Here is an 11085-nt window from a genome sequence, read left to right as displayed (position 1 = left end):
TCGACCCTGCCTTGAGTGTGACAGGGGGCGGTGCCCCAACCCCCCAATCGGCACCCCCCTGAGCGTGACTGAGGGTGGCATCACAACCTCCCAATCTGCCCTGCTCTGTGCATGACAGGGGGCGGTGCCCCAACTCAATCAGCCCTCAGGCCGGGCTGAGGGCCCCCCCTTCCCCCCCCCCACGAGTGCACAAATTTTTGTGCACCGGGCCTCTAGTAATAGTATAAAGATCATCTTCATCATGTGACATCTCCCCTTCTTACATATGTGTTCCTTAGTTTATTCAACATAAAAATGATGGTGATTAAGTCTTCTTTGCAGAGGTATTGGAGGATTCAATGAATTAATATGCTAAAGTACATAAGTACACAAATAAATTATTATCCTTTTCCCATTAAATGATTTTTATCATTTTATTTAAAATTATTTAAACTGCTAAGATATTTCAATAAGAGTAGTGGTTGGATTTAATTCCAGAATAAAGTACATGTCCACCCTGCTCTGTGATAAGTTTATTTGTGCTTTGAGGGGTTGCAGCCTTCATCTTCAAGGCCCAAGGACCATGGTTATTCTGCTGTTAGAAATGTTGATTGTCTGTATACATGACTTTTTAGTTTAATACTGAATGGATACACATAGTCATACATGCTTTACTTAGGGTTTATTTTTTATGCAGCAATTATAATTTATAACAGGAATTTTGCTTTAGGGAAGTAATGCCAATGAAATATTCATGAATTGTTTATCTTTAATGTATCATCTACCTGAGTACCTGCGTGAATGTGCTAAAAGCCACACAATGCTCCGTGTTACTTGGTTCATTTAGGTAAGAAAGATAATCTAGGATGAGAACAGATTGAAATAAGTATTCCTGTAGATATTAAAACATAACTTTTTAATGCGAATGTGGCAAAAGTAGATATTGTCAAGGGAAACATTTTGAAATCTCAGTTTTCTATAAATTTTATATATATGCCTAACCCATAGACACAGACAGCAGTGTAGTCATGGCCAGAAAGAAGAGGTGGCAGAGGCTAAGTGGAGGTAGACAAAGTTGGGGAGGAGGGGTGTGAGGACATGTGTGATAATGTCAACAATAAAAATAAAGTTAAAAGTAATAAATTTTATATATAACTTATTTGGAATAATTTTGGAAATTTTCTTTGTTGTATGTATATTAATCATAGAAGAGAAAAAGAGAGCAATAGTTCAATTTGTTGTCCTATATTTAGTACAATGCCCTTTGCTGTATATGTCAGTAAATATTAATTGCATTCATAATTTATTTGCCACCTACATTTAAAAGGAAATTGATAAATATCCATTAACTTTAATGCTATACTATTTAAAATGCCACAGAAACTATGGTTTTAGTTTTCAATTTTATAAAGTAAAAGGTCCATTTTTAACTGTCTAAATTGAAAACTCTATTAAAAGGAAAAAGGAAAACCCTTTATAATTTTTTTTCTTATAGAGGTATATTTTATGTCTTTTAATGCTATTTGGGTCATAATTGAGAATTTATATTACTGATAAGTTAGAGATCTTCATTGTATAATCAGCTTGAAAATAAGCTATCATTCCCACTGGAAATTGGGTGAGGGAATATGGATGGATTCGTATTTCTGAGAAAAGGATTAAAAATAAAGCTTTATAAGTAGATGAGTAGTATCTATTATCTTTGTTTACAAATTTCAATATATTATATTATTTAAAACCTTAAAACTATCATCTTATATTATCTCTCAGCTCCTTGCAATGCATTGATAATAAAAATATGTATATATACACACATGCTCATACATGTGGATATACAGATGCATTCATAAACATACACATTATTTTGCAAACATCTCTGGATCTTATAAGAGTTGGAAATTATGCAGTTTTCTAGTTGATGTGTTTGCAATATGATTTATCTTGTCAATGTATATCCTAAAATCTTTTAAACCTTTAGAAAAACTTAAAGATTATCTTTTCCCTTGGGACCTTAGCCATTTATACAAACTGGTTTCAGCCTTGTTTTTTAGGTTTGTTTGTACCACCTTCTTACACAATTCCCCAGTTAAAGGCAAACTGCTTTACTCATGGTTCTACTATCAAATTTATTGATTCTCTGTCTATAGATTACCACTCTGTTAAATGGCTTTTCTCTGGAAACATTAAAATTTAAAACACATCTCAAGACTCTACTCTTCTTTCAGTCTTTATAGACCTCCCTACACCAAAGGAATCTCTTGCTTTTATAATGCTTACCTATACCAGTACTTTACCAACTAAATCTGACCTTATGGCATATCTTTTATTATTGTTTTGAACTGCTGGTCACTCTTGTATTGTTATCTTGCTATTGTTGCTTTATTCATTCTGATGTCTCTTTATATACATGTCTCCCCTGTACTCTTCATTTTAAGTGCTAAGCCTAGTATCTTACATGTAGTGACAGCTTAATAATATTTATTGGTGTTGAATTGATGTTCCAGCACCTCAAGAAGAATTGCTGAATGAAGACTGTCACTTTAATTGTTCAGAGCCAGCATTTTGATCAATGAAAATACAAACTCTTAGAAACACCATTTTTATATCCAACTTGAAAATAAATTTTTGATAGGCAGTTCTCAAAATAAACTGTGCTAATATCCTATGATAACTCTAAACAGCCCACAGATATGTTTGAAGAAAATAAAATATTTTAAAATAACTGACAAAATCTGTGCAAGAACCATACCTGGAGATCTCTATTCCCATGTCTTCTAAACTGTCCATTTAGCTTGAGAAGTTTGAACTTAGTTGTCTTTATTCTAGTAGAAGTAACTTCCCAGACCAATCCTTTAAAAATGTTAGCAGATTTGAATTGAAATGTTCAAATAAGATATTATATCGTATCATTAAGCAGAGCTATTTTTGTTGAACTTGGGGTAAGCCCCAGAAGCCCTGGCTGATCATTTCTGTCTTTCACATTACCTCTGCATAACACTATGACTTAAAGGAACCAGGTTAGAGAAACAGTGTAGGCCAATATCATTATTATTTATTGCTTTCTAAACCTATCTTGTATTTCTGAGAAGATGGTGCAGTGGGTTCATGCTTTGACACTTTCCCTCTATTCCAAACACAGCAATGCTAGAGAGAAGAGCTATCACACAAAAGGCCTTGAAGACATCAAATATTGGCATGGAACAAAACAGAGGTAGAACCAGAGAAAATAGAGATCAGGCCTGAAACTCAGGCCTGCTGGTTCTAGGTTTTTAAGTAATCAGGAGAACAGAGACACATGATGGCCTAGAATGAAATGTTCTGGGTCAGCCCTAACTCATAGAAGGAATCTAAAACATAGCCTCCTGCTTTATAGGAAGTCACAATCCTAAAGAGACTAGAGAACAAAAGGGAGGAACACAACACTACAGTTTAAGGACTAAGAGAGCATCCAAGGGAAATCCAGTAATTTGCAGGACTAGACTCCATTAAACTGTCAGTACCCTTGACAGGAATCAATAAAGACATTTTTCTGAAAAAAATCAGTTTTGTGAATAAGACTTATGCTTGTTTCTTGAAGTCAGGCTAATAAGAGACTCTGGGATTTACAAAATACCTGCATCATGCACTAACACAGTGCTATAAGGTCACACCGTCATAGCACAATGAGCTGAGTGACCACATCAACACCCAGATCTAATGGGCACCTAGTACTACTCATAACTTATAACTCAGTTGGAAATTGATGCACATTCAAGCGAGGTACAATACCTATCAGTTCAGTTGCACATAATATTGGGGACATTAGAGGAATAACAGAGATCTTCTTTGATGTAAATTTGCCTCTAGTCTAAAATCAATTCAGAATACATAGTACATATGATGCATTTTACACATAATGTAATGCTGAGAAATGATTCCATCAACACACTTTGAAAAATGTTCAACTTATTACATTGAATATATAATTTAAATATAGAACTAATAAATGAAGGATAATACAATAAATTGTATTATTTCATTAGAAAAATTTATTTTTTAAAAGAAGATGATGATGATTCTTTTTTTCCAGCCAATGTCAGCTGTTCTGAGGGAGCTCTGCTGTGCACTTCCTCTAACAGCTGTATCCCAGTTCACAAGCGCTGTGATGGTTTTGCCAACTGCATGGACTTCCAACTTGATGAGTCCAGCTGCTCAGGTACTCCATTTCCATTCAAATATTCTTTACAATCTAAGACAGTAACTTAACCTGCAGACAATGATAATATTAAACCTTGAAGTTTAAATAATAGCAAGAATGAAATAACTGCATTTCTATTATTGGTCTGGAGCAGGAAGAATGTTGACATTTAAATATTACAAATGTAGCTCTGGCCGATGTGGCTCAGTTGGTTGGGTATCATCTCATACACCAAGAGACAGCCGGTATAGTCCTCAGTTGGAGCGCATGCCCAGGTTATGGACTCAATCCCTGGTAGGGACATGCAGGAGGCAGCAGTTCGATGTATTGTTCTCACATTGATGTTACTCTCTCTCCCTCTCCTTTCCTCAATCTCTAAAAATCAATAAAAAAATAAATCTTAAAAATAAATAAATAAATATTACAAATATCTATATAATAAAAACCCAGTGGTCGTTATGCCATAACAACCAAAGACTCGTCACCAGGAGGCGCATTGATGGGTCCTGCGGTGCCGGCAGGACTTGATGCTGGGTCCTGCGGCGCACCAAGTCTGGGTCTCACACGATTTCATGTGCTGGGGCTCTAGCATAATATAATGAATTTTCTTATTCTATATAAACAATGTTTAAAAATAAAGAAAAGTCAAATATTTAATTTTAACTTACTATAATATAATTTAAGATTATTAGTATTTAATAATCTGATGAAAATTGCTTGGTTTACATAATAAACCCTTCACAATCTAACATGTTATTAATTTTTTAAACTTGTAGTCTTCTTCCACCTCTTCATAAGAGCTCCCTATTTGCATAATCTATTTATGTCTAAAAGTTAATTTATTAAACTTTTGACTGACTTTTAAACATTTTTTTCTTACTTTGGAACAGTTATAAGAGCTGATAATATATATTTGTGGTTATACTTTTATCAAAACTGCTTTAATATGCTCTAATTTATTGTAGCCCATTGTTAGCATTCCTCCTGACTATTTTTATTTCATGCAGGAGATATCCTATATAATAAAAGGGTAATATGCAATTGACCCTAATGGTGGAATGACCAGGAACGACCAGTTGCTATGACGTGCACTGGCCAACAGGGGGCAGATGCTCAATGCAGGAGCTGCCCCCTGGTGGTCAGTGTGCTCCCACAAGGGGAGCTCCACTCAGTCACAAGCCAGGCTGACAGCAACACAGTGGTGGTGGCAGGATGTCCCTAGCACTAAAGATATCCTCCTGAGCCTTAGGCCCACTCCCCCTGGTCTGCCAGAGAGATGTCTGACTGCCAACTTGTTTCTAAGCTGGCAGGTAGACATCCCCCAAGGGTTCCCAGGCTGCCAGAGGGCACAGGCCGGGCTGATGGACTCCCTGAGTGCACAAATTTTTGTGCACCGGGCCTCTAGTATAAAATAATAGGGGCAATATAAATCTGTCACAACTAAAAGATAATATGAATTGGTGATAAAAGGTGTATTTGATCGTATTTTCTAAATAAATTGCAGATATTTCATGTCAAAACTATATTCTTTGTAAGACTATTCTTTGTATCTTTCAAGAAAGAAGAACATTATAAGTGAAAACTGCATGGTAATTATATTCAAATCATAGTATATAACATCTTTTTTTATGCTGCTGAAAATGAATACTCACACAACACTGAATTTTATGAATACAAAAGGAAATCAAGAATTGAGCAAATCTGGTGCCATAAAATATGCAAAGATAAATGCTTTCCAGCATTATTTCTCTACTAGGCATTCACATACATCAGATTAGACACCCACAAGTAAATCTTCTTGCTCTCTTTTCAGATAGTTAGAAATATATTAATGAGGTAGTTCCATTCTTTGAAACTATTAAGACACAGTACTTAAGTCCAATACCCAAATTTATTTAAATAAAGGTGAGATTTTCTTTAGTATAATTTTATATGAGAACAAATATATTATAACATGCCATGGTTTATTGTTTGCTTTGACATGTTCTACCTGTAAAAATATGATCAGAAATACAGAAGACCTGCCATTCATACTGAGTGACAGACACCCTATAGATAATAATACATTTTTGTTGCCCCATATATTTTAATCACTTACCAATTCATTTATAGTTCATTTACACATATAGGTCACATTGCCACAGCTTTGGGGTTAAAGTAAAATAAAGAACTAGTGGAAAAGTTTTCAGAGATAAAATCCATGTTATATTATGTGTTCTCTATTTATATTTTATTTGCTTTTTAGTTTGTCAGTCAAATATAATAAAGTCAATGCTTCCATTTTGAAGAATGCCTAATCCATGCAAAGATGTGTCAGTGCACATTTAACCTTCCTGTTTCTTTCAAGCATCATATTCCTGTAAGGTCAGCATTTCACAGACTTTTATGCCAAACCTTACAGCATCCACTACTTCTCCCAGTAGACAAACAACAGATGGTGAGCAGTTGGTCTGCTTTCACCTCAAAGTTTAAATCATTAATAAGAACATCAAGCTCAGGCAATGTATGGGTATTGCAGGTTAAGTTTTTTCTATGAGTCCTATTCCCAAATTTCAATAGAAAGACATACTATTTTCAAGTTTGGCTGTTTATGCAATAGAAAATCTTTGAACAGAATTTGTCCGGCCTAATTTTAAGTTGAAAGTCTTTTTCCAGTCATTTGCAGTAGTAGAGGTTAATTAAGGTTATGCAATGGTGATACTGTAATTATCATAATCAGCTATTTGAAGGAGAATTAGGAAAAGACACTAAAATTTAAATTTACAGGATGAAATATTATGAATGTAATTTAATATATGAATAATAAAATGCTACTGCTAATAATAATATAGCAAAATAACATTTCAGACGGTTTTTTAAAACCAAATGAAAACAAAACAAAAACTTCTCATGTAGGTACTGTGAAGCTATTTCAAGTTTCTTAGCAGCAGTTAATCTTTTCTGCAGGCTCTGTGCTGGGATTTTAAGATAAAGAGGACAGTCTGTGCCAACTGGGAACTTGGTTTGCTGCACAAGCTTTCTGGTGGACTCTTAAAATCCAGACAGCTCCTAAAGCCGCGCTGCTGTTTATTGTGTACACGGCTATTTAACCCACGGCACTGCATAAAGACAACATGATTGAAAGGGGTTTATGATCCCATAATGCCAAGAACTGCAAGGGGTTATAGAAATTCTGAACTGAATAATGGGTCATTTGACATTTTTAAATTGACAGGCTTTGGAGTGAGAGGACCAGAATTTAGTTCAATACCTGCTGCTTCCTTGCTGTTAACTTGAGCATTACATCATTAACCAGTGTCCTCTGTAAGAAAGGATAAGTATGGGATGTACCACATAATGTTATGAGGATTAAATGAGGTAATACCGGTAAAATTTGTAGGACAGATTATGACAGAGCAGGTCTGCAGTAAATGGCTGGGAAGAAAAGAAAGATGAGAAGATGGAGAGTGAGTGCACTGGTAATGAGAATTAGATTTCAGGGCACATTCAAAGAACGCCCCAAAATAGAAGGATGCATCACAACAATTATTTTAATACTTATGTATACCATTGACTAGTATAGAAATGTTATAAATTTAATTTATCCTTCCAGCAGCCCCATAAGGAAGGTGAAATAATCCTCACTTTAAACATGAAGAACTTTATAACTAAAATACCTAGCCCAAGGTCACACAGCTTATTAACTGAGTAGTTATCAGGGAGGGAAAACCAAGACTCACATGATTATGTCTTCCCAACAATCCACCTAGTAATAGCTGTCACTCCCTTAGTCTCTATACACATTGAGAGAAACAATAGCAACAACAAAGAAAGGTGCCTAGTTGCAAATTATTTATATTTAAGCTTAAAAGTTACTTTTGTTTTTAAATTGATCACTTGCCCATTTTATAGGTGTTCCTGTTTTTCCAAAGTGATACACCACATTGGGATTGAACTTGAAGTTTTCAAAGAATGATTGTTCTATAAAGTCAGACATGAGTTGTATGGACCTCCAGACACATGTCATAATAACCAATACAAAGGAGTATAAGGCAGTGAGATATCAGTGTGGCTACAGAGCCTGGAAACCTGCACTAATTCTAAAAACAACCCCATAGATTCCTAGTTCCAATCTTGGGAACTATCTACTTCGCTACTGGAGATATATTTAGTCTTTTCATTACTAACTGTTCATACCCATGCCCTTCTCCATTTCATCTACCCTCTTCTCTAAACTGTTTTGAGTAGATTGAAGATGCTAATACTGTGTACTGTCTTTCCATTTTATGAATAAAGAATCTGGCTCAAAGACAAAAACTTATAAGAACTCATTAGAGATAATCTATAAATCTTCTGTCCTCCACAATACCAGGATTCACTTCTTGTTCTGACCAATACCACTCTGCTTTACAAGGTGCTCCATTATTCAGTGCAAGGGAGTACCTATCTAGATTCTCACAGAATCATTCTGATGTATATGTTACTCACTACAATCAAAGTAATTATTAATAACCCTAGAAAAAAATGTGCATCTGTGTGTATTTTACTTTGCAAGTATCAGACACTTGACTGGTGTTTTAGTAAAACAAACCTCTTATTTAAGGAATACTATAATTGTACTTAAGACCAAAAATAACCATAAACTGGTTTATCTAACAAGGATTGTATCTACATATGCTTCACCATATTGGTTGGCTATTTTTAATCAAACCAGCTAATTTCTTGTTTATGAAGGAAATTTTGCATCTGTTCTATTCAGTTGAGCATGCCCCTGGTGCCTGAGGTGTAAAGCTCTTTATTCTTGTCTTCAGCACCTTGCTCCTTATTGAAATTAGTTAAACAGGGAGGAGTAAGCATAGGCAAGATGGTGAATATATCCTTGGAAAAGCAAATCACATTTCCTAACCCAGGTGAGAAGTCTACTTATCTGGTCCACCCCTCAGGCATGTGAAGAGAATGAACACATCCCAGGAAGTAGGGGCCACAGAATAAGTTTAGGGCTACAGGAAAGAAGCCTAGGAGAATTCATGTGCTTCTAGTAACTAGGAAGCAATTTATTTTAAACTAGAAGTCCAGTGGGGGCTGAGGGACCCCACTGGTGCACTATTGGGGCTGGGGAGGGACTGCTGGAGGGCTCCAGGACATGTACAGCCATCTCATCCAGTCCTGATTGGCTGGACCCCAGCAGCAAGCTAACCTACCGGTTGGAGCATCTGCCCCCTGGTGGTCAGTGCATGTCATAGCTACCAGTGGAAAAGTCGCTTAGGCTTTTATATATGTAGATGATTACATTTAATGCAATGACTAACAGTGATATGACCATTATCTTGCTAATCCTACATAATAAAAGCCTAATATGCTAAGTGTCTGGTCATCTGGTCGTCCGTTCAATCAATCAAAGCATAATATGCTAATGATATGCTAAGGCCACTCAATTGCTCGAATGACATGCACTGACCACTAGGGGGCAGATGCTCTGATTGGTAGGTTAGCTTGCTGCTGGGGTCCAGCTGATTAGGACAGAGTGAGACAGGCCAGACATGCCCTGGAGCCCTCCTGCTGTCCCTCCCTGGCTGGCCAACCACCCGTATCCCTCCTAGGCCCTGATTATGCACCTGTGGGGTCCCTTGGCCTGGCCTGCGCCCTCTCACAATCTGGGCGGAGGGACCCTCCCCCCGAGTACACAAATTTCGTGCAATGGGCCTCTGGTAATATTTATAATTAACATTGGTATTTTGTGGTGCTTTTTTTTAGAGTGTCCAATAGCTTATTGCAGAAATGGTGGGACTTGTGTGGTGGAGAAAAGTGGTCCTATGTGTCAGTAAGTAGCATTGTCTATGCTTTTTTTTTTTTTTTAACATTTATTGCACTTGGCTTACTTATTTTTCTTGAGGCTGATATAATAGAGCATCAATGTGGGTAATAAGGTAAAAAATAGTGAATAATGGCATTATTTATGTGTATCTGTCTGAATAAGAAAAAGTGATGTGTGAGTGCCTTTCAGAAAAATATAAATAATTAAAATGATTTTATGTCTTTGAGCATTTTATATTACATGGTATATATAGTTTAGTAATACTCATTATTCCTTGTTTTTAATATTTATATCAGGTTATAAAAATATTTTTATGTGGGTGTCATCCTATTTCAGGTTAATTAAGTATCTGTGTTTCTTTCTTCCTTTGTATTACAAATTTCATATTTCTTTTTTCTAACAACAAAGAATAAAATTCATAAATAAATCCTATTTCTTGTTTAGGCAGTGGGTGTTTATGAATAACTAAGGTTAAGGTACAAATAAGAAATACCTTTGCATACTTAAAATATTTTTAAAACAAAAATAAATAAGAACAGGCCTTGTGATTTCTTTTGGTAGTTATTTACATTGTATATCAAAGATTGCTTGATTTTTTTCTCTCATTCTTTAAGGAATTGTGCAAAACTTTCATAAATGCCAAAGGAAATAATGCATATTCAATTATATTTCTGTCTATGACTTTTTAGTATAGCAGACCAATGGACATATTACTTCGGTTATTAGAGAACTGATTTCAGATTGACATTCAATAGGAACTATATAGAAGTGTCTGGGAGATACTGATTAATAGTTGCTTAAATCCTTATATCCTTCTGATCAACACTCAAATTTTAGGAAATGTTGTTTGGCCCTAAAAAAAGCAAAAACCTCTATAAATTTAAACAACAAAATTTATGATGAACTATATTTAGACACTGTTTTAGCATTATTGAAACTGAATTATTGATGGGTTTCTCAAAGTATTTTGTCTCTCAAATTTATTACATAATTTATTTCACATCTCAACAAAATTATATTTTTCCTTGTATCACTTTTCATGGAAATTAATTTGTCATAATATAACATGATGGAAAGATGGGATGCATAATATTAATTTCTAAAATCTCCTGAAAGAAACTGAGAATGTCATAAA

At 35.3% G+C, this 11085-nt stretch overlaps 1 protein-coding gene across 1 annotated transcript in view; it reads left to right on the top strand.

Annotated features, from left to right (window-relative positions):
- MALRD1 (MAM and LDL receptor class A domain containing 1) overlaps positions 1–10078 on the top strand; it is a 63086-nt gene extending 53008 nt beyond the window's left edge. The window contains exons 4-5 of the mRNA XM_014539387.1: positions 4049–4174; positions 9890–10078. Coding sequence (XP_014394873.1) covers positions 4049–4174; positions 9890–9960 — 197 coding nt within the window. The 3' untranslated portion in view covers positions 9961–10078. The remainder of the gene's footprint in view (positions 1–4048; positions 4175–9889) is intronic.
- Positions 10079–11085: the final 1007 nt, after the last annotated feature.

This window comes from Myotis brandtii, unplaced genomic scaffold (assembly GCF_000412655.1).
Source record: "Myotis brandtii unplaced genomic scaffold, ASM41265v1 scaffold215, whole genome shotgun sequence".
NCBI classification, from domain to species: domain Eukaryota; kingdom Metazoa; phylum Chordata; class Mammalia; order Chiroptera; family Vespertilionidae; genus Myotis; species Myotis brandtii.
This window is presented reverse-complemented; position numbering and strand designations above follow the sequence as displayed.